The 24,628-nt window shown below is 39.1% G+C and overlaps 1 protein-coding gene across 2 annotated transcripts in view; it reads left to right on the forward strand.

The window, feature by feature from the left end:
- The window catches only part of LOC112106608 (calcium-activated potassium channel subunit alpha-1), a 916,252-nt gene extending 896,698 nt beyond the window's left edge, over positions 1–19,554 (forward strand). Inside the window, exons 25-28 of one of the 2 annotated variants that reach the window (XM_026653705.1) lie at positions 2,942–3,136; positions 6,577–6,695; positions 8,929–9,153; positions 19,093–19,554. In XM_026653705.1, coding sequence (XP_026509490.1) covers positions 2,942–3,136; positions 6,577–6,695; positions 8,929–9,153; positions 19,093–19,117 — 564 coding nt within the window. In that variant the 3' untranslated portion in view covers positions 19,118–19,554. The remainder of the gene's footprint in view (positions 1–2,941; positions 3,137–6,576; positions 6,696–8,928; positions 9,154–19,092) is intronic. The other variant, XM_026653706.1, reaches the window with a different exon arrangement.
- Positions 19,555–24,628: the final 5,074 nt, after the last annotated feature.

The following is a 24,628-nucleotide window of genomic DNA, read 5'->3' on the forward strand; positions in this document are numbered from 1 at the left end:
GAGCCGGCCCTGCCTCTAGGTGCTTACAAACTGATTGTTTAAAAATTTGCTCCAATATCTTTCCAGGTATCAAAGTTAGGCTGACTGATCTATAATTCCCCCAGTCCCTTTTTTAAAAGATAGGTGCATATTTGCCCTTCTCCAGTCCTCTAGGACCTCACGTGTCTTTCAAAGAGTTGCTAATGGTTCCAAGATTACCTCAGCTAAGTTTTATAAGTACTCTAGGGTGAATTTCATCAGGCCCTCCCAATTTGAATATGTCTAAATGTTCTTTAACCTGTTCTTTCCCTATTTTGGATTGTGAGTCTTCCTCCTTGTTATTAAGGTCACCATTACCCTTTATAGTAATGATTGAAGCAAAGTAAGCATTAAACACCTCAGTCTTTAGTTATGAGCGCTCCTTAAGTAGTGGACCTACACTTTTCTTGGTCTTTCTCCTAATGTATTGCTTTTTATGTCCCTTGATAGTTGTAATTCATTTTGTACTTTAGCCTTTCTGATTTTGTCCCTACATGCTTGTGCTATTCTTTTGTAACCAGCCTTAGCAAATTGTCCATATTTACACTTTTTGTAGGATTCCTTAATAGGTCATCCTGATGGAGACATGTTGGTCTCTTCCTTCACACCTGGAGCGTTTGCCATTAATAAGAAACTGCCAGCTCTCCTCAACTCCTTTTTCTCTTACATTTTCTTCCCATGGGACCTTAGCTAGCAGTTAATCTGAAGGCCGTTGTCCTTATTCTGCTGCTCTAATGCCTTCCTTTCCTTAAAATCATTTTATGGTCACTTTCACCCAAATTGTCTTCAACTTTCAGATTCGCAAACGATTTCTTCCTAGTCAGAATCAAGTCTAAAGCTGCCCACTTGGTTACTTCTGAAGTGAGAAGTCCCCAGCACATTCCAAGAACTTACTGGCCATTTTGTGTTTTGGCATCTTACTTTTCCAACAGAAGTCCCCCATTACTACCCGGTCTCATGTGTTGGAAATTTCTGTTGTTTGTCCTAGTAATGCCTCATCCACCTCCTGTGCTGGTGATCTATCGCAGGCCCTTATCATGATGCCATGCTTGTTTTCCCCACACACATACTTTGGTCTGCCTTTCACCTCCTTCTGGCCATCAGAACAAGTGAAAGCATTTGTGATGTATAATGCAACCTCTTCCCTTACTGTCCTTCCTGAACAAGCTGTACCCTCTAATTATCCCACCAATTCTCATTGATGCCAATTAAGTCATAATTTATCATATGTACTAATACTATCACTGTAATCCTATCATTCAGGATTCCGCCCCTCCGATATTCTCCTTTGCTTCCGATTACCCCTTTGGAAGTGATCATAAAATGTTCTTCATTGCTTCCAGTTTTTAAACATTTAAGTATATGCCCCACTTCCCCTTAGATTAGTAAACAAATATCACATTTAGGGGCAATTCTGATCAATCAGGTAAATACATGCATAAAGTAGGCAAAACACAGTAATAATTGTCTAGGAGTATGTAATTACTAAAAGGACAATTCTGGTTATTTTGTTCCACTAGATAAATTGTATTTATCTAGACTGGCTTTTTTTGTAATTTAGACAACAGCAGGGGCCTGAAGTCATGAAAATGAAGCTTTCATAGCAATCACAACTCACTATTGAGAAGAAAAATTTTTCATGGTGGTCAAATCTGAACAATAAAACTGAGATTATGAGAGTCCATGAGAGATGCTGAAGGTAATGAGAATAAGGCACTGGTCTGGAAGCTAACTCTACTCTCTGACCTGCTGTGTGACCTAAGACAAGTCACTTCACCTCTATGTGTCTCTGTTTCCCCATCAGTGAAATGTAAATAGTGGTGCTTCCCTGTCTTTGTAGTTAGCACTGAGATCTGTGGATGAAAAGTACAATTTGAGGACTAAGTATTAATAGCCATCTGGTCTAACTTCCACAGTAGGCAATAAGGCAAGTCCTTTGCCCCCAAGATATGTAAATGAATCTTTTTCTCCTAATCTGCTTCCTTTATGTGCAAGTCTTCTAAAAACACTAGACATCAGTAGGATTGGAAGTAATAGTGGCTGATTTTTGGGGGTGGTCATTTTTTGAGTATTCTGTTTTTTAACAGTGCATGTTGTCAGTACACATTGTATAGTGTAGATATTTAACTGAGTATCTTTGAACTAGACCAGTATACTTTTAAATGAACTTGAAAATCATTCATCTGGCATTAAATTAATATTTAAAATGCCCATTGTTTGCCTGACAGACAATGCTACAGATGCTGGCAAAATGTCAGTGTGGAGTAAATCTTCCCTAATAAACCACACTTACCCTATACTCTAGAGTTTTTTAAAAGGACCACCAGGATCCCAAACTCATCATACATTTATCTGGAATGAACTCAAAATGTTTAATTGATACATGCTTATGTCTGAACACTGTCAAGTCTCGTAATAAGATGTTTAGTGCAATACATCGGTTAGACTGCTAGAGTCCAGCCACAGTAATAAGTAATGACATTTGCAGCACAAAGGCAGCTCCCCAACGAATTGGTGACAAGTATAAAAAGGCAATCTAGCCCATGTATGCTTTAAATGTGGTCTGAATTTTACAATTACATGTCCTAAAGCCTGTTATTAGACATGAAGGCAATGAGAAGGAAAGCAGTCATTGCATCACTACTAACACCAATTATAGGAAACATAAATCATTCAAATTTTTGTTCTTTAATAAAAATCAGCCTGAATTGGTGTTTAAAAGGCAGGATCTAGTGTAGGAGCCTAATGGGATAGAAGAAAATAGAGTAATTGGAGGCTGCTGTCTTTTCATTTTCTATGTAAAATTATTTGAAGAGACAGCCAAGAACTTTAAACAGCAGAAACCCAGAAAAGTTGTAATTTGGATGTCTTCAGTTGTGACTTTAATGGTGTTTGCTTAAAGAGCTTTCTTTTATCTCTGCAGACATACTTCAATGACAATATCCTCACACTGATACGGACGTTGGTAACAGGAGGAGCCACACCAGAGCTGGAAGCGCTGATTGCTGAGGAGAATGCACTGAGAGGAGGCTACAGCACACCCCAGACACTTGCAAACAGGGACAGGTGTCGAGTTGCTCAGTTGGCTTTGTATGATGGGCCATTTGCAGACCTAGGGGTAAGATCATAAAAGAAAAGTAATATCAAGGCAGCCGTTCCGTAACTGTTTCATCGTCTGCTGAATTTTTAAAAAATCGTTTCCATAACAATGAACACGGTGTTCCTCTTTTTAAATTTCTCCCCTGAAAGCCATGGAGTCCACTTGAAATTTTGGGCAGATCTGGTGATACATTGCTGCTCTGAGTACCAAACTGCCCCTACCCTGATTAAGAAGCGGCTCTATAAGCCAGAAATGACAATATAAAAGATATAGTTTCTGTAAGGAGTTCCTCAGGTCCCTTCAGTGGCTGCATCCTCCAAATCTACTCTGCTAAATTTTTTTCAGAAAGACACTAAAATTGCTTCATAGAGCCAGTGCCATTAAAAAAAAAACGTGTAGTTCTTCACAGTGTCCGAAGGAATGGGTGAGACAGTTTGGATAAAATAAGAGCTGACACGAAACCCTCTTTCTAAAGGTGAACTAAACCTGAATCTTTGTGGTGATTTGATAGGGTTATTAGCATTTTTTTTCTGTGTGTGCCCCTGAACTTCCTGGTTTTTGCTAAGACCATAAACATCAGCTTGAATATACAGCAAGGAAGTTTATATTGTGTTGTTTCCAACCTATTTGAAATCCACAGATGCAAAAAATCATGCGAGAACCTCTTTTTCTGATTTTCCCATCCCAGTACCCAAAATTTAAAAAGTTCTGAGTTTCAATAAGCATCTAGACATATAGAGACATTTATTTGAACCAAACCGAAATGCCATATCTTATAAATCTTGCTCATGCTTTTCCGAAGCATCCATTTCACCATTCATGGTGTTACAGGGTTGACCTTCATTATAAATTAATCAGATTTTCTGTGATTTCATGGAACACAGTACTCCATTCTCCATGATCAGAACTGGTAAATGCAATCTTAAATCAATGGACAGGCTACAAAATTACACACACTCAGCCAATCACCCATCATTTACTGCAAAAGTCAAAGGAGGATGAAAAAAAGATTTTTAAACTTGATCATCTTGATAGGATGAACAGATCCTTAATTTGGATTCTCAGATTAACATTTAGGCAAGTAAAACAGCATTTCCTGCCAAAGTATTGATACTTGGGTAGTTAATTTCAGCCTACCTTGAATACCAATAAAATAACAATTAAAGTTATTTCTGTAATTTCCCTTATACAAACTCTGGAGTTGCTGCTATTGTGTTCCACCTCTGAACTGACTACATTTCACTGACCCATTGAACTGACCCACACACTGTTGGGTGAATAAGTCCCATTAGTGTGTGGGTCATAGTCATACTGTTGCATTGGCCAGCTGCCTGAAATGTTCATTAATTTGGTCAAAGTAATAATTCTTCTTGAACATTTAATAAAATAACTAGAGCTACTAGGCAAAGGAAAGATATGAACAAATTGGAGAAGGTCCAGAGCATAGCAACAAAAATGATTAAAGGTCTAGAAAACATGACCTATAAAGGAAGATTGAAAACATTAGGTTCTTTTAGTCTGGAGAAGCGAAGACTGAGGGGGGGCATGATAACAGTTTTTAAGTACATAAAAGGTTGTTACAAGGAGGAGGCAGAAAAATCGTTCTTTTTAACCTGTGAGGATATGACAAGAAGTAATAGGCTCAAATTGCAGCAAGGGCAGTTTATGTTGGACATTAGGAAAAACTTCCTGTCAGGGTAGTTAGCACCAGGAAAAATTGCCTAGGGAGGTTGTGGAAACTCTTTCATTGGAAATTTTTTAAGAGCAGGTTAGACAAACACCTGTCAGGGATGGTCTAGGTAATATTTATTCCTGCCTTGAATGCAGGGAAGTGGACTAGAAGACCTCTCGAGGTCTCTTCCAGTCCTATGATTCTATGATTTAATGGTCAAATGTTTGAAAGTGGGGATCAAGCCTTTGACCAAATGCTGCAGCATTCAGCTAAAGTTGGCCATTAAATTAAGTAACCTAAACATATCTTATTTTCAAATACTAGAGAACATCTTTCACTCAGTAACTACAAATATTGTTGCAGCTCCAGCTCTACATTAAGCTAACTTCCCCAGGAGGGTTACATTAGATAAGAGAAAAAATAGTTTTTAGAAGGGATATAAACTCTTAAACTGGCATAAGACAGACACTAATGGATGGATCAGGAATTTCTGATATATTCAAGTTATTCTATCACAGTCCACCATACACCTCCCTTGGAAGCACTAGAGATAGGCTATTGGACAAGACAGACCCCTTGTCTTCTGCAGTATGGCAATTGAGATGTTGTTGTTATATTCTGAGAGTTCCAAGACACTGGGATTCCATGGCTATTTGACAACATTGAATGAATTTGACATCATAATTGTACTGTAATTTTACTAAATACACATACCATGCAATAGTTTTTATATGAATATTTTAGCTGCAGCCAATATTGTGTCATGTGATGCAACAGAATTCTGGATTGTCTAAGTCACTGTACAGTATTATAAACAGGGTCTTCATTCACAGGAGTCCTGAGTTCTGTTCCAAGCTCTGCCACTGTCTCCATATGGGAGAATCTACAACGATCAGTGAACTCGTCTGTAGAATGGGTATATTAATTACTTAGACTCACCCTATCTGTATTAGAAGTGCAATTAATATCAAAGATACCAGGAAAACACTGAGTTAGGTTTTGGAGGCTCAATTGTTTTTCCTGCCTCCATATAACTGCTCTTAACTAGCACCCTTCACTCATAGCTCTCAAAGTGTAGACACGCAAACTGGAAAGAATTAATACCAATTCTCAATATGGTACTGATCTTGAACTTCAGCTGGAGTGCATCAGTGGAGCTAAGCCAATTTACAGTAGCTGAAATCTGCCCCATCATGTCTAAGAGCCAATGAATTATATCTACCCAAATGAAGCTTAATTGTTAACTCATGATAATCCAATGGATTATTTATGAAATTAACAGAATTTTAAAAGGGTGACTATTTTATTAGAGCCAATTAATTCAGTATTTTGAACCAGAACTTGTGGGAAAATTTCCCCCTTCATCTCCATCATCTACAAATTATGCTTTTTGCAAGGTTCTAAAGCAGCACCACTTTGCTCTCCATACTGATTTTCTTTCACAACATGCATACTCTCAAAATCGGAGCAAAAAATGTCACACATTCTTAATCATCATTTTGTTGAGACCATGTTTCTCTCAAATGATAGAACATCTATTCTCTGTCCCCAAATCTTATTCTTCCAGTTAAAATCAGAGTCACTCAATGATCACAAGTTCCCATCAAATAAAATCACTGGACAATAACATCCTATACATACACAGTTTTGCAATTCAACATTTAGATTTGGGATTTTCTTGACTAATTGTTTCTCAGCTGTGACAGGTAAACAACAGATTGTGATTCTGTGCCAAGGCATGAAGCAGACTGAAAATACCCTCCCCCCCCTTTGTTTTGTCTCCTAGGATGGTGGTTGTTATGGAGATCTGTTTTGTAAAGCACTGAAAACATACAATATGCTTTGTTTTGGAATTTACCGATTGAGGGATGCACATCTAAGCACACCTAGCCAATGCACTAAACGGTATGTCTAGACTTTTACTTCATTCTTCCTGCTGTGGACAATCCAGATGCCTTTTACAGGGCACAAATGATGTTTAAACAGTTTTCTCCGTTCCCCAACCACTTTCTGTATCACTGTGACACGAATACCTCTTCCAATTCTTTGGTGAGCCTTAGTGATAAGCCCTTAGTGGAACTCTAACCAATTCAAACCATACCATAGAATATTGTTTTATTTGACAAAAATGAAGTGGCGGTGTAGCCCTGGTGGTTACACAGACAAAGTGGGTGAGGTAATATCTTTTATTGGCCCAACTTCTGTTGGTGAAAGAGAAACGCTTTTGAGCTCTTCTAATGACGTGGTAGTTTAAATGCTCAGACAGCACCATATCTTTAATTGCATCCTTACTTAGTCTCATTTATGATAACCCAAGCTATTTTACTTACAGTTCGGGAGGGGGGGACTTTACTGTTTGCTATATTTAATCAGCAGTAAATTAGTATCATTAATATAGTCCTGATGATGTTATAACCTACTTTATTACATAACTTTAACCTCTTCTGTACTTAGATAATAGTAGCCACAGTTTTCTCTGTGATGGGGCTCAGACTGTGAGAAGCACTGTTCTCAGAGCAATATCATATTGCATAGCCGACATCCTCAGTAAAACTTTCCCATCGGTTTTCTATTTGGGCTAGGTGCATTTTCTCATCATTGCCTTCAGTTAATGGATCAAGACTTGGCTTCTGCGCAATGAAAAACATATAGATCCCCATCTTAATGCCATATTCTGATTGCACAGAAGTTGTCAAGACAACATTTCCATGGGCTTCAGTGGGAGCAGGATCTGAGCCAATGTATGCATCAAAGAGGACCACAGTCACTTAGGCCACTACATCATTTGGCCATCAGTTTGCTAAGCTTCTATGAGTAGAGGGTTTTACTTTACTAGACGATAACTACATCACACAAACCCCACTGTAACAGGCCCTAATCTGCTCATTCACAAATGCTGCAGAAAGACTCACAACTGAATGGGTATGGCAAATAAGCAACCCTCTCTGAGGTGGTTCCTTCAAGTTTGGACTTTGGATAGAGCAGTGCAGTGAAACTTTGGTTGTCACTTTGCTAGCTATTCTGTGGATAAGGAAGATACTTCAGTCTCCAAGCTGGGCCGGCTCTAGCGTTTTTGCCACCCCAAGCAGAAAAAGGAAGAAAAAAAAAGCCGCGATCGCAAGCGGCGGCAGCTCTACCACCACTTCATTCTACGGCAGCAGGTCCTTCGCTCCGAGAGGGAGTGACGGCCCCGCTGCCGAACAGCCGGACGTGCCGCCCCAGGCACCTACTTGCTAGGCTGGTGCCTGGAGCCGGTCCTGTCTCCAAGACTGCCAAGCCAGATCTCTCATAAGCACTAAATTCACTTGGAGAAAAAAAAAATGGTAGAGCCAAATTTTGGCATTCTTGATCAGTTTGTAATGATTTCTTACATAAGCAAAAAATTCCCATTGACTTACTCACATAAAATGCTTACTGAATAGTTGTGGACTGAGTAAGGGTCAATCTACGAATATCAGTGATGTAAAAGAAAAAACATAATTCTGCTGTTGGATACAGCGTGGGGCCTGCCTTCTGAAGTCAGTGAGCACCACATGCATGCAGAATTTCATTGAGAGAGTTTGTAAGCTACCCTGGCCTTGTACGGAGTTGTTTGACGTTGTGAGGCTTCAGGTTAATTGGCAGTTTTTGTTTGCATCTGCAAATGTAGGTGTTGTTTTTCTTGCATTTATAAATGCGCCTCGAGATCACGGAGACAATGTTTAGCCTTACTGCAGTGTTTATTAATTTATTTTTCATACATTGTATATACACATTCATTGTAAAAGAACATCTTTTTTTTCCCTGTAGTGCTCCTTGACAGTACTTAAATAGCCCACCATGGACCACACTTAATTTTTTAATTGTTTTTGCTAGTGCATTACTGCTGTTTCTTGAGGCCGCTAGACTTCCCCACCAAAGTGTCCAAGGTGGTGGAATGAGTTTCAAAGGTGAGGGGACCATGTGGAGAATATTTGGCTCAGAAGCCTCCACTGCTTGTGGCAGCCTGACACAGGTGATCTCTGAGTAGGTTCCCAGGTCGTTATACAAGCTGAATACATATGACAACTAAGGAGGCAGAAGTGCAAAATTTCAGATAAATGTTGCTAGCAGAGATTTTAATGCAAATCTAAAGCCACTTTCTTTTTTTCTTTTCCAGCTATGTTATCACAAATCCACCCTATGAGTTTGAGCTTGTGCCCACAGACTTGATCTTCTGTTTGATGCAATTTGACCACAATGCTGGCCAGTCCCGGGCCAGTCTCTCTCATTCGTCCCATTCTTCCTACTCCTCCAGCAAAAAGAGCTCATCGGTACACTCTATCCCATCGACAGCAAACCGACAGAACCGCACCAAGACTCGGGACTCCCGGGAAAAACAGAAGTATGTGCAAGAAGATAGACTTTGATATGTGTACCCACCCCTACTGTGTGTGACACCTGCATCTGCCACCCATTCCTCCCAGTTGGTGTTTCCCTGTTTTCCTATGGAGTTCTTCTCCCTCCTTTTTTGTACACATATTTTACATATCTATGACAGTGTGCATGTAATTATCATTTTTATTTCACCACCATAAAACCCTTAAGCACAACAGCAACAAAGCAGACGGACCAATGATGCTAAGGGGGAAAAAACCTAAACCCATAGGCATGCCAAAAACATAAATAACTCACCGTAGCAACTACTCTACCTATCAGAAGGTGTTTGGCATGAACACTTGATGTCAGAGTTACACAAAGAAAGTTATTTAATGCAGAAGTGTTGCTGTATTGGGGTTTTTGTTAAGTTAGTACCTTTATTTGAAGCTTAGAAGGCTTACCCATTGAAAAAAAACAAACTACTGATTGTTTCATGTCAAAGCTGAAATAGCATAAGGCTTTCACCATTTGTATAGATTATTAAGCACCTGCTCTATACCAAAGTAACAACATCACAGACTTGTATAAGGACATTCTTTAAAATACTGTCCTTTTAGAGAGAACATCTCCTCCCTTTAACTCTGAAATTTTCCAGGCATGGAGTTGTAAAACTCTAAGTTTTAAAAAAGTGTCTAATAGCATGTTAAATTATTATTCTTTCTATTTATACTGCCACATGAGTAGCTATATTTTCTTTCACTTTTGACATTTGGGATGAAAAGCCATATGTTTCTTGGATGTAAGTCATTAAAAACTGCTTTCCCAGTACTTTTACATCTTTGAAAAGGTAACTAATTCACCTTATAAACAGAGAAGAGAAAGTATTTTTCCATGTTTAAGTATCATCCCCTAAGTATCAGTCTTCAGGGGACTTTAACTTAGTCAAGTTTGGTATAGACCCTTCATTAAATGTCCTAATTAATAGGAGGAAAACCTGGACCGTGTTCTGGTTTGTGAAGGATGCATGCCAGCAATGCTTTTGGAGGAGTACAGGGGAGAAGGAGCTCCTCTGTGGTCCTTCAGCATTGTGAAGGGGTGTGTAATGGAGGATGTCCCACACATTAACCTATATGTATTTCCAAACCCAATAGTGGCTACTCATGGACTAGAGGGGAGCAGAAGGAAACATGCTGTGTGCTAGGCTGCTCTTAAGCACAATATTGGAGGCAGGGGAGGAGTACTGTAATACTTGCAGTGCAGCCACCTCACCTTCCCTGCACTTGCCAGAATTTGAATTGCTTACCAGTTATTCAGTTAGCTATGCTAAAATTATGGCAGAAAATTAAATACAATAAAGAAAGGACGCCTAAGATAGAAAGCCACAAAAATGTATTTTTCAAACCTATTTTAAATGCTGTGGGGAAGAGGATGCCATGAAATCATACCCCCTACTTCATTTGTGATTGGCTGCCCAGCACAGAAGGTGTGTCTCTAGGACACATATGCAAACCAGGCAGAGGAGGAGTAGCATGGTAGCTGCCAAACCGCAAGAGGTGTTTTTATGGTTAGTGCTGTTTTCTCCCCTCTCCCCTCCCCAAGCATGGTAATTTTGGAGCTTTGCTTGCTGTGTGAATTGACAATGAAGTCAAGCACTTTTACTGACAAAACCTGGTATGGTACAACTGGGGCTACCCACAGTGCATCGGTGCAGCGTTAAGCATAATGATTGAAATGAGAAATTATTGTGTGTGTGCGCGTGTGTGTGTAATCAAATGCAGCTGCAAGTCCTATCAAGGGCAGGTGTTTCAAATTATGTTTGTCCCCCATCCCAAAAATTCTTGCATATGAAGACAAATTCAGGTATTCTTTGAAAATAGTTATGAAGTTTTGCCCTAAGAACAGTCATAACTACAAGGCTGTGCCAGTTAAAGTGCTCAACAGGAAATTTGACAGTTTAAAAGCATTGTAAAACTTACATAGCTTACTTCTCTTTCTAAAGTGCAACAAGGATGAATAGAATGGGCCAAGGTATGACAATTAATGGTTCTGCATGACCTAGCAACTGCTGTGGGTTTCCTTCTATAACGTTGTCCTTGTGAAAACTTGTGGAATTAAAAAAAAAAATTACAAACTTTATTCAGTTACTGGTTTATTTTTTTAATTGTTTTGCTTTTTTTCCTAAATCAAAAGTAAAACTGGCTGCTGCTGCTGTTGCTCAACCCTATTTTATTTTTATCCTCTCATCTGCTTGCCTTTTAATTGCACGTGTCCTCTACTAACCATCTATGTACCTGCACAGTAAAAATGTTTACCTATTGCAGACATCATTTCAACTTGCCAAATCCTCACTTCCATTCCACTTCTCTCCCACACTCTTTAACCAAGTTCACGAACATTTTTATGTTTACATTGACTAAGTTTTATTTGATACCAATTATACACTTTTAGCAGCTTTAACATGCTTTTCTGTTACCATTTCATTTTCCTCTGAATAGGGAGTTAATATGGAATCAGTTGTGGCAGACTTCTATGCATGCACATTTATGCAAATACTATTTTTCAGATATGATCATTTCTGTCTTAGACAGAAAAGCGATAGACAATTAGAGAACCAATTTGTCCACTTTGGGAACAGAGCAGAAAATGAAACACTAAATATGAGATCCTCCATGGCATTACTAAGGACTAATTCTCCATGGGAATTTTGCCTAAGGCAGGAGGAGTGAAAAAGGACTTGAGGATTGGGCCAAATACATTTATATTGATGTCAATATACAAGCAGGTTGAATCATATATAGGAAACTATGAGGATTTTTTTTTACAGTGGACAACAGAGACTGTTTTCCTTTGTATATGACAAATAGCGGAGTGTTTAAACCAGATTAGGGCTCTCTAGCCTCAAAAATATTTTATAACATTTTCAATGACACTATGGAAATTTTCCATCACCCCAGAGATCCAGAGCTACCCAAAGTCAAGAATTGCTGTCACCCCCCATTTCTAACTGCTACTCCTGGTAAACTCATTGTTTACTTTTACAAATATAAGGACCACATTAACTATTGGTGTAAGACAGCATAATTCCATTGATTTAAGTTGAGTTATGGCAGCATTGAATGAATTTGTCCCAGAATATATACATAAAAATGTTTGGTTTAAAGTACTCTGCTCCACCCCAAAGGTGAAAAATTGTACAAAAGGTAGAAGATTACAATGTTGTGTGTCTTGTATTTGAAAGCCATAAGACAACCTTTGGTTAAAGAATACTCCTGTAAAGGAAAAGCCAGAGGGAGTTGTATTCCTATAGGAACAATTACGTGAAACTCTCAAGTTTCTATGGTAACAGGCCTTTCCATGGTTCAGATATTGAGCTTGTTTAGGTGCTTTCTGTAAATTCCATAGTTTTTGCTGTACTCTCTCTTTCCCCCACAGCAAGTTAGGCACATACGCCCATCAAATACAAAAGTGCCCCATCCATTATACCACCACCTTGCAAAAGCTGAAATTTCCTTCCTATTCTTCATTGCCAACTAGAGTCTGAATAACTTGTATCACGCTATAAAGAAGTAATTATTAGGTACCAATGTACATTCATTAGGCTGACAGACAAAGGGCCAAGATCCTGACACTGGCTGAGCAGGCCTCAACTCCCCCTGAAGTCAGCAGGCCCAACCTTGCCTTCCCTATAAAGGCAAAGCTGCCATTAACACCAGAGGGAATTATGCTGATTAGCCCCAAAACACATCTGCTCCCAAATGCATGATTTTTTATAAAATATGTGTGTGTGCATAAATTGACAGCAAGTTTGTATTATCTATTCAACCATTAGCGAATCCCTTAAACCTTGTAGTATATTTGCAAGGAGAGCTGCATTAGAACCAGTCAAAAAAATTCACAAATAATGAGAGCAGTTTCACCGAGCTGCAAATTGATCATCATAAAATACTCCCCTGCCAAACTAACAATCCTGGGTGGGTGGGGAAAGTTCTAGTATTTCCTAGTTAGGAAGCAATTGCATGCGAGATTGTCTAACACCACAATTTAATTTTAAGTAGGCTGCCTATATTGTTACCTTTTTGTTATGCTCTCAGCTGTTTTTTCTGTATCAGCTGAGAAACTATTTTGCTTTAACACATTAGCTCCAAACCACAGCTTGCAACAAGTGTATGCTCTGACTTACTCCCTATGGCTGTTCAGTATCTTCCTTGCCTCGCCTCTGGGGATGGAGACTTTTGAAGGCATGCTCATGGATTTAGGGATTAGCACTTTCACAACTAAAAGTGAACACGCCAACATAACCACTATCATCAGTGCCAGTCCCTGACACCATATGCTAACTAAATGTGGGTGAACCCTGCACGGGTCCATTCATGTAACACACTTGAACCACATTTTTCAGGGTCAATTTGAAGCAGATGGCATCAACCCCAAACCTACTGGCTCATTTGGGGGAATCCATAGATCTCAAGCCTCCTAAGAAACCTAATGCTAATGCCCAGACACCCCCACCCCCACTTCTCTAGCACGTACCTTTGTAGAGGGTCCGCTTCCCCTGGCCTGGGTCTGGTGATGGTCTCCAGGAAGTATCACTTTTCCATGGCAGGCAATTTTTTTTAGAGAGCCTGTAGCGACAGAAACAGGAAGAGCCCCCAAGTTAGAACACTGGAAATGCCCTTGCAGCTCCACAATAATAAGAATTATGAGGTATTCCATGTTTTGCCGGCTACGGTGCTGGGGATTCTGGGACATCTACCTCCCTGGCCAGCTGCCAGAGCAGTAGCATGTTCCCCACCATACTACAAGGGGGGGGGGGAGTGAGACACACCTATCTGAAGCGTATTTGGATTGGGGGGCGGGGGGAAGCACTTGAGCAGCCACCAAGCTGTAGAACCTGCTGTGAGCTAAGGGGCTATTCTGCACCCCCCTGGAGACTGAAAAGTGGGCCAGCAGGCATTGTTAAGGAACATAAAGGGGTCAGACCACTCTACCCTTGACAGCGTCAACACCCAAATATCAGCGTCTTCAGCATATTTTATTGCAGGTGGCATCAGGGGCTGTTTCTAACTAGCTCCCCAGTTGACACTCCCTTCTTCAAGCTACAGATTTTATTGATGAAGTAAGATTACTACATGCACACACAACATATTCTGTCAGACTGGCTATGGGCCAGGGTGCTCAGCCGCTGTGTTACAGCATTTTCTTTTAGACAGATTTACGACTCCCAGAAACACTAGTGAAAACTTTTATCACTGAAAATTCCTTTTACACAGATACATGCAGCCATACAGCTTGCAGGTGAGTGTAGTGGTCAGTGTCTTTAATAAAACCCATGTCCCAGCCAAAGGATGCTCAGGAACAACAACAAAAGTAAGTCTCTAGCAAGGAGGGATACGTGAATGGTGTGAGCCAACAGACCTAATCTGAACACCAATCCGTAACCAAAATCAAAAAGTGGTTTTGGGTTGCGAAAGTAATTGTATTATTTGTCTTCAAAATTAAAAAGGCCATAGTTGCTCATGTTTCTATAGCAAACTGATCACTAGCTAGGGGCAAGAAGAAATCCACTCTGCACTATTATGTGTATTAGGGAACTTTAGGCCTTCCTTTGAAACACTCACTACTACAGGCCGTTGGACTACCTGAGCCAGTGAGTTGTTTTGTATGGCAACTGTTATTCAATCTAGCTAGACAGCTGTGTATACGGCCCTCTATCTGAGCACCTCAGATTTAACACTCAACACACACGTATGGTATAAAGAACATCCCCATTTGGAACTGAGAGACAGAGAAGATTAATTGACTTGCCCAAGGTTACACAGGAAGTCTATGGTCAGAACTGAACTCAGATCCCCCAAGTCCTGTACTTTAACCACTAACCTAGCCTTCCTCCCCACTTTTGTTAGCCTTACACTATTATAAATGTTCTTCAGGCCAATGCCAGAGGCACAAATTGAAAAATACCATGAGAAAGCCTAGTCTTATGAAATTGCCAGCCCACCTGAGCAGAGCCAAAGGGTTCAAATAGCTTTGGATCAAACTTCTAGGTGCTTTATCTGAACCAAATGTAAGGGCTGTCACCAGTTCTATGCTACAGCTAAAAGAAAAGCTACCTTCGGTCTTTTGTCACAATAAAACGGTCGCCCTTAAAGAGGCAGCATTTGCTCTGAATAGCCGTGAAGTGGGTACTGGTCTCAGACCCCCACTGTGCAACAACTATGGGAAATGTTTAATGGAAGCTAATGTGTTTTATGTAGCTAGATTTCAATATTAGTAAAATAAATGTGTATTTTAAGCACTAGACTCTAGAAATAGCTGTTTCGATAGAGCAAGGTCCTTAGGAACATGACAATAGCCCTTTTGCCTTCACTGGGACTACTCACAGACAGAGTTATAACCTTGCTGAACTGAGGGCTTGCAACACATTTCTGACTCTTTATTTTCTTATTGCCCTTTTCTGCATATTACATATACCCTTTATAAGTGGCTGTTTCCATTATGGGTGCTGGTAGCCCTTTAAAAAAAACAACTAGCATTTCATAGCAGAGGTAAATCCCTTCTGTCTCATGCCACAAGACATTAGTTGGCCATTCCAGTGTCTTTTATTACAGACTGACCAACACACTGCTATTTTGGCCTGAATTCATAGAGCATACAGGGTACTTTAAACAGGACCTACAAAATCATTCCCTGACCCAAGGCTCTCACTTAGACAAATGTGACACATGGACAAATGTTCAAGTGCCAAGAAGTGCCACATTGGTGGAGAACTCAATATATGAAGACTTCTGAAAGTAGAGGATTTTATGGATGGATTTAAGGAAAGGCAGGGTGTGTCATTTAGGGAGAGCAGGAGGCTGTTACAAGCACAAGCGATTGTGAAGCCAAGACAGAGAAATCAAAGAAAAGAATATAATCACTGAGAGAGGGTGTAGGATGAGATGAGAGGAGAATAGCACAGAGGCCTGAAGATAAGGCTGAGGAGAGCTCGAACCTGGTTCTGAAGGAGAGAGAAGGTGGCTTTCAAGGCAGTCCGGCCATAATGTGGTCGGAGAAGGAAGATGATCAGAGCAGTAGAGACATAAAAGGTAAGGAGCGAGGATGCCAAGAAGGAGCTGATGAGTCCCAGCACCTGAAACAAGAGAGCACCATGCAAGAGCCAGAGTTTCAGCATTAAGGAGTGATGGAATTAAAAAGCAAAAAAAAAAAATCAAAAAAAAAAAAAATAAAAAAAATGTGGAATGTACAAGTAGTTTTCTATATTTTATATACAGAGTGAATGCAAAAGGGAATTGACAGTGCCCGTACTTGTAAAGGTCAACATGAATTGTACTGTGAAGACTAATATATTAGCAATTACCTAGTGTAGCTGTTGCAAATTTCAGGGAAAGCTGGGTAGATGGAAAAGCTTTTCATCTGCTGCTGGAAGGAGAGGGGACGCAGTTCATCCTCATCCTTCGCACCACCACCACCACCATTTCCTCCTTCTGACACCAGGCGATTGAAATAACTTTCACCAAGTTCTCTTTGTAAACAAAGTGTGTGCAGCGGTATGCAAAAAAGTCAGATAAAAGTACACAATGCTTAACTTGCCTCAAAATCATTTTAAACACAAACCATTTGAAAACTGTTAGTTTGAAATTGTTTAGGTGATCTTGCAAGGCTTTTAAAACATGATAACCATCACACTTTACACCTCTCTGAAAGGTTAGTTTAATCGTAGATCACGCAAAATTGGTTTCCACAAATGCATAATGGTTCATGTGTCACACTTGAACTAAATGGTTTTTTAAATGGAGCTGAAATTATTTTGATGTGTACACATTCCCAGATTTTTTCCCCTACACCCTTTCGTAAACCAGCCCCCATCAGGCTTTCCCTTAAAGTCTCATTAATAATTCAAATGTTCTGATGACTTTAAAAGATCTATGGAATTGAAGCTTTTAAAAAAAAAATACTGCTTGACAAAAAGATAAATGAATGTAGAAAGAAGCAGTAGGAGTCTGGCAAGCTGTAGATCATTTCAGAACAGATTGTAACTTTATCATTCTGTCAGGAAGAATAATTTAAAGCACTTAATCAGTTAGCTTCACTGTGCAGGATGTAACATTATGAATTCCTATCGTTCAATCTGTTCAAATCAAAGGGAGCTTAATTATAATAGGTAAGGGGAGGGTGATTGAACATTGTTCAGACTCAGACAACTTTACTAGGGAAGGGAATGAGCACCCTGACCTCCAATGAGTATGACTTTTTAAAAGGATCTTAGATGACAGGAGAAACCAATATATTAGCCTTGACTTGCCTTCAATGGCAGGGCATAAATAACTACTTTTATAATCATTTAAGGTTTTAATTAAAAGTTCTAAAAGAATACACAAGCATCAAATCCACTAGAAAAAAAAATTCAGACCTGGATGGATGTCTACTGATAGGTACCCAAAAGCTGTATCCATTGGGTGAGCGGCACTTCTGGAACTCTGCCCACCTATTTAGGTGCCTAAATTTAGGTATCCATGTTTGAAAATGTTGTCCTTATTTCCTGCTGTTCCATTTGAATAGCGTCGTCTCTGCTTCCTCTCCTGAGCTCTTTAGTGTTCCTGTGCTGCTGCTGCTTTTTTTTTTTTTAAAACAGCCACCACGTTCCAGTCCAGGCTGCCTTTCCAGGATAAGCAAAGTGTTAGTTTGTATAGTACACTCTGGCAGTGAAGTCAGGGGGATCCCCTTTGGGAGGAAAGGGCTACATACATGTAAGCCCACCGTCAACATAAGAAACAAGAATACATAAACACCACACAAATATGCCATATCTAAATTCCATCCCTACGGCCAAACCCCTCATTTATCTCAGGGGAAAACAAAAGAGTGGGGAGAGGAGAGATATGACACAAAAAAGCTTCCCTGTAATTAAGAAGTGACATTAGCAGCTCTGCTCTAATATAAATCTATAAACAATTTAAGGAAAAAGTCTAGCTATATTTAGGATTTTCTCATACAGGACTTTTAACAAGTTTTATTCACGGCTGAACAGTGCAAGGGGTGGATCTACCACAGCAGAGACATCAAAAAGTCTTATGCAAGTAAACAGCAAACTGCACTTTTTTGGTCTCCCAATATTCCCCTACTGCCTCAAATTTAAACTCTAAAATTGTTACTATATTCATGCAAATGGATACTGAACATAGAGAAAGGAAAAGCCTCCCCATTTCTCTTCCCATTCTTTGCCTGTTGGTCCCCCCGCTTCATCTGCCATGCTACCATTCACCATCAACAATCCATTCAGACTAATGTAATATTGGGGCTGGCACCTGGTCCAGTCATCTAAACCATCTGTATCTGTATATAATGGGATAGGTCAGCAGCACTCAAGCAGCCAGGTTGACAATATCAAAACATCGGCTGTTACATCCAGGTACCCAATCCCCACTTTGAACCTCTTTGTATTCTAGTGCCAAACCCCAAGGAAGGATCTGAAATGTTTCCCACATCACTAACATGTTTTTTCAGATTCATCCAGCTCTGAATTTCTAGTAAGGGCTGGAAGCAGAAGTGCAAGAAATCCTGGGCGTGTATGATTTCTGAGCCAGTTGTGCAGACTTCCGTGAACCAAACAAACCTCCCAAACCTTAGTAGAGTATCCCAGCACTAACCACATCATGCTCCCAGCTTCTAATTTCATCCTTTTTATTTCTGAGCATACTTTAAAAATCTTGTACATTCAAACAACCCAGCAAACTGCCAGTTTTCTTTAACCCTTTACTACCAACCCTGCAAACATCTCCTCCTCCTTTTATAATATGTGTTTTCAGGTGTATTAATCTACCGCACTCTGCTGCTAGCAATTATTCAATGTTACCCTCTATTGATTGCCTTTCCACTATGAACTTTACTGACTGCTTTTTGCACTGCACTAATTAAACTTCTCATTTTCCCTCCTTGTTCTGTCTCTATCCATTTTGCTCTTTAGCAGAAAAGAAATGGTTTACAGATGAGACGGATAATGCCTATCCCAGAAACATTCAAATCAAGCCCATGAGCACTCACATGGCCAATCAGATCAATCAGTATAAATCTACAAGCAGCTTGATACCACCAATCAGAGAAGTTGAAGACGAATGTTGACTCACAGGAGGCCAGAACTATTTTTTTAAAAGCCTGACAAACTTCATGAATGGTGATGTGACATTTATTCCTCTTACATGCCGACCCACTGGTGGAAAAGTTATGAAGGGCGAGTGTTATGGAAAAATAAAGTAGACAGATCTTTGTTTGTCTGCCTTTAATATTGCTTCCATGTATTTTGGAAACTATTTCATTTATAAATGAACATAATCAAAAATAGTCATGTATAGCCTCTAGCATTTTAAATTATTTTTATTTATTAGAAAGAAAATATATTTTTCTTTTTGTTTTTTTTCATTGTCAAGGTTTTTTTCCCCCTTAAAACAGCTGCATATGTGGCCAGACTCCTAAAAATTAAAAAAAAAAAAAATCTGCTCTTGCTATCTCTCATCTTTGAGGAGAATGATGGTCACAATTATGAGGAAATGTAACCAAGGGAGATAAATAATATATTAAAAAATACAAGGTCCAACTTGTATTTTAATAAATCAAAAAAGAAGAAAAAAAAGAACAGTTCACCAACATGTTTCTTTACTGGAGACTATGTATTTTGTTCAGCATTGACACCAGCTCTTAATAAACTGAAACGTATTTATTTTCAACGCTGAAAGTCATATTTTTGTAGAATTAACATTCTTTCTGAACTATTCATCGTTTTATTACCATATACAGTGAAGACCTTCCTAACAATCATCTTAAGCGCCGGTAAATTTAAGGTCCAAAACAACCAAAACCATGCATTGGTAACTTTCTATGACAATAGGGTAGTGAACATTAGTGTAAAACAAAGGGCATGCAGATAAGATGCTCATAGTGGCACTTTCTTATAGGTTGCAAAATGTGCAATTCTGCTTTGCTTCATGTTGCATATTATCAATCAGCACTCGCCGACTCAAGGAGTTCAACCTTGGAAAATCCTCTTCTTTTGCCAGGTTTCTGAGTATTTTAATGCAGGGTGTCTAAACAGCGCATCAGATCATGATATTCTTAACCCACTCATCTACTGTATTTAACTGAGTTCTTGTTTAAAACTACTGGAGTTGTACCTGAACCAATCTCTATCTGAGCCAAACACTTCTTGAAATGTGGCGAAGTTTGGGTCCATAGCACAATTTTGCTGAGGGCCCATGTTTCAGCAACAGATAGAATCAAAACCCCAGCTCTGAGCACACCTGCACTTTAGGTGAGTTCAGATCAGGGTAGAAACTTTGCAGCTCAGGCTCGTGTCTCAACTTGTTGTTGCCAGTTAATTTCTGTAAAAATGTTTTAAATGTTATTGTTTGCTTATTTCTTTAAGTTGCTGGGACTCCACTCATAAAGGTACAGTGATAACCAAAACAAAACAAAAGTAATGAATGTATTTAATATAACTTACAAAAAGCCTTTGAAAAGCTGCCTACAGTGAAATCAATTGTATCAGCAGTTTCACAAAGTGGCCAACAAGCTTTATAGCCATCAGACAAAATTGTGATGTTTCATATCTGTGCTGCAGTATGTATTCACCCAGGCATTTGATGTTCTAAGCGATTTAGCAACTCTCTCAATTTCAAATTAACATTTGATACAACTGGATGAAAGGATGAGTTAGAGGATAAAAAAGGCCCCGCAGGAAAAGAAAGGTAGGGTCCCATTGCACAAGTTAACTTTAGGCTTTGTACTTTTGCAGAGTTGCAAAACACCAAGATAAAACATACTGTGGTACTATTATCGTTAGAAAAATATCAGTGAATCAGAAACATACAAAGCTGCTGAATTTACTGTGAAAAGAACATCCACTATATAATCCAACATTTAAGCTAAACTATCTCAGCTTCAATGTTTGTTCTGGCTGCAGTACCAATATAACCATACTGCCACCTAAACAGGCTTTATTCTGGAGTGACTTTTTGGACTGTGACTACTTTGTTGTTACATTTTGTAGATTAGTTATTTAAAAAAAAAATTAACAAGAATTGTGAATATAATGTATGTAAAATTGGATTGTTTAAAAATATTTATAATCACTATCCTACGAAGAAACAAAATAACTTGAGCAGTTTTTATTCATATTTAACCCATTTCACAATACCCAAAATAAAGGAAGAATCTGGTGGTTTTTATTTGTTACCACTTTAGCTAATGGCAGGCTATAATTTGCATTCTGGTTTTGCATTGGGTCACTTTAAACCTTTCCTTTAAAGTCAGTACTCCTTTTTCATTCATGAACTGCAATAATTTTATTACCAGAGTAAAAAGTTGGCCTCAATCCCAATAGAATTGTTGAAATTTGTGTCAATCTTAGCCATATGCATTTGATTTTTATAGGTCACTTGTTTTATGGCAGGCATAGGAAATTATTTCTGTAACATTCAACTTAAGAGTACTTAAAATGATTGTGCACAGTGCCATTTCTTAGCATCCTTCCTTTCAATAAAAACTTTACATGAGAATAAAAAAAAAAAAAAAAAAAACCACCAGCATTGCTGAGGCCTGTGTGTCTGTGTCTGCTGTTTAACTAATAACCCATAACAGCGTGATTGCCACTATAACTAAGTCTTGGGCAACACAAGAACCAGATCTATTAATACAGGTAATTGCCATAGCATCCATTTATACAAACAGATGTGGGGGCTGTAAATAATTAACAACAAACATTTCCTACTCTTTTCTTTGATTCCTAAAGAGTTTTTGAGGCAAAGGTTTGGATTTGGTAAGTTTTTGACAGACATGTAGAACAGCTGTGGCTCAGGTTCACTCTAGTAATACTGTATTCAGTAGAACCATGTATAGTGAGTTATATGGAGGACAGGAAAGTTCCAGTTTTTAGATCTTTTGCAATTAAAAACAATGGTCAAATGGAGGCAATGTGTGTGCTCTGTCCTCTATACCCATCCTGCCATGTATTCAGTGTTGTAGGTCCATAGTGCAGTAATGTCACAGGGCCTAATTCTCATTTGAGATAGACATGCCCAACTCGTTCTGTCTTGAATGGGAGCCCAGTGCACACAGCTAAGGGCAGAGAGATAGATCAGAATCACTGAAGGTGTTAATCACCCTGCAGCAGAGGGCTAGCAAAAAAGCTCTCAGAACTACTTAGGCCCTGCACTGGGGGAGCAGCTGCTCAGCTGCATCTCTACATTAGCAGGGATATAGGGAGAAGGCCACGTGATCTGCAGTAATGAGGACCCAGAGCAGACCTAACAAGCCACACAAGTTGCATGGAGGAGCTGATGTCTCTATTCCAGCCCTAAGGCTGGAGAAGCAACTGCAGGTGGGTAGGCGGACTGCACCAGCCCATGTTGAAGGTGAGGGTGAATTTTGCCTTATCCCAACTGACAGCATATTTAGCCAAATAAAGCCCCATGACTCAGGCTTTATGCATGTGACACCATATGACAAGAATTTTTCACCCTTAACAAAATAGATGACTGGATAAATGAGGCATGCTGGTTTATAAGGGAAACACCTTTTCCTCTCCACACACATCTTGGTAATGTGCAATGATGAGGAAGGAAGTACAGAAAAATATATTATATTTTAAATGAAGTTTTGATAAAATATTACATTTCTAAAAATTTGCCAGAGGACAACTTGGGTCCTTTAAGGGTCTGAAGTACACAGAGAAAAAACAAATAAAGCAAACGACTTCTATTTGTGCCCTTAGAAATTTTGCAATAATCGGATGCATAAATTACTGCACAACAATAGCAATAACTTCCACATGAGTAATTATGCATGTTTTCACTGCCTTTTGCATGCTCTACAATCCATAGCTATGTTAGCAACGGCCCCATTATAGATATCCCAGTCTCAAAGTTACTGTACAAAGCCATACCTCCTTAACCGGAAGCACATTGACAACGGCTTCAAGAAGCCAAGGAGTTTTGAAATATACTTGTATTCAGTGTTGTAGCAATTATTACTGCACATTCCCCTACCCCCATATAAGTTCATGTCCCCTGCTTTGTTTCTATTTTTTTTTAATTATGTTCTGAAAGCAAAACAAATAAGAGGGAGGGAGAGAGGGAGAGTGCAAATGCTCTTAGAGTGTCTTTGCATGGCCCACATAGCTTTCCTTGGTTTGGGCAGAAAACTCTTATCAAAGTCTATGGGAGCTGTATGGGAAAAGAGCGTGTTCCTCATGGTTCACAGTTTGCTAGCTTTCTTCCACAGCACCAGTCCGTAAAATTTTGATGCTGCTTTTAAATCAAGTACTAAGATAGGAGCCCACCTGATACATAAAAATCCTGATAACTAAGGCCCTGATACAGCAAAGCATTTAAGTACGTAGATAGTGCCACTGTATTAGCCCCATTCAAGTAAATGAGACTATGCACTTGCTTAAAGTTAAGCACGTGCTTCGAGTCCTTTGTTGGATATGGGCCAAACTGAAGACATCTTTAACCAGGTTTTTTATAGGGTCTGTTATAATTTATTTTGTGTGTTTTCAGATCTTCAACGGAAACAAATGTTTTTACTTTAAATATGACCCACTGCAAGTCATGGGTACTAACACAATGTTCACAAAGGTATAACACAATATTAGCATAATTCGGGTGTGTTCAGTATGAGTGAAATTCTCCTCTGTGCAGAGTTGTCAACACAAGGCCCATGGTGCAACTTAAGCTTTGAGATGTTAAGTGGCATTATACTAAAATCCAGAAGTTAGCAATTCTGTACCTTTGCAAAAATACCATATGGTTATATGCTTTAAAAGCCTTTGGCCACAGAGATCCGCGACCAATCTCAATCTGTGCTTTCACAAGAAGTAAAATGTACACCTACTTTTATTTTGTACAGTGGGATAGTTTTTTCATCTCTTATTTTTCCTCAATGTGTGTTTACAGTCCAGTTTTTAGGTCTTTTTCTGTTCAACATATATAAGCTTCTTTTCCAGGTTCTCTGATATTTAGCAGGCATATTCATTTGCAGTTTTTTCTAATTGACAGCATTATGTATACTCTCACCCCTTGCACAGACATCCAATGATATGGAACATAAAACCAAGTAAAAACTAGCTATTGAATAATCTATAAACTGCAATAGTCTATACGTCCAAATAAACTCTAGTAGAGTATATACCAAAAGGATGAGTACCTATCTACCTAACCTATTTTTGAACTACTAAAATTGATGTTCAGCTTCAGACTTAGCAAAAAAATTTGAATAAACCTCTTTTATTACTTTGTTCCTCGTTATGATAAATATCCATACAATACTGCCCCATTCATACGTCTAATCCAGAACCTGTTGAAGTTGACAGAAGACTCCCATTGATTCAATGAGCTTCAGAGGAGGCCCGCATGAACAAAAGAATGTAGGCACTCAGGCACATAAGAGTAAATGGAGAAATTTCTGCAATTTTTATTTCATTGAGATTGAAAAGTGAGAATGGGAAGTTT

The sequence above is a fragment of the Terrapene carolina genome, unplaced genomic scaffold (assembly GCF_002925995.2).
Source record: "Terrapene carolina triunguis isolate 2854851 unplaced genomic scaffold, T_m_triunguis-2.0 Scaffold147, whole genome shotgun sequence".
NCBI classification, from domain to species: Eukaryota; Metazoa; Chordata; order Testudines; family Emydidae; genus Terrapene; species Terrapene triunguis.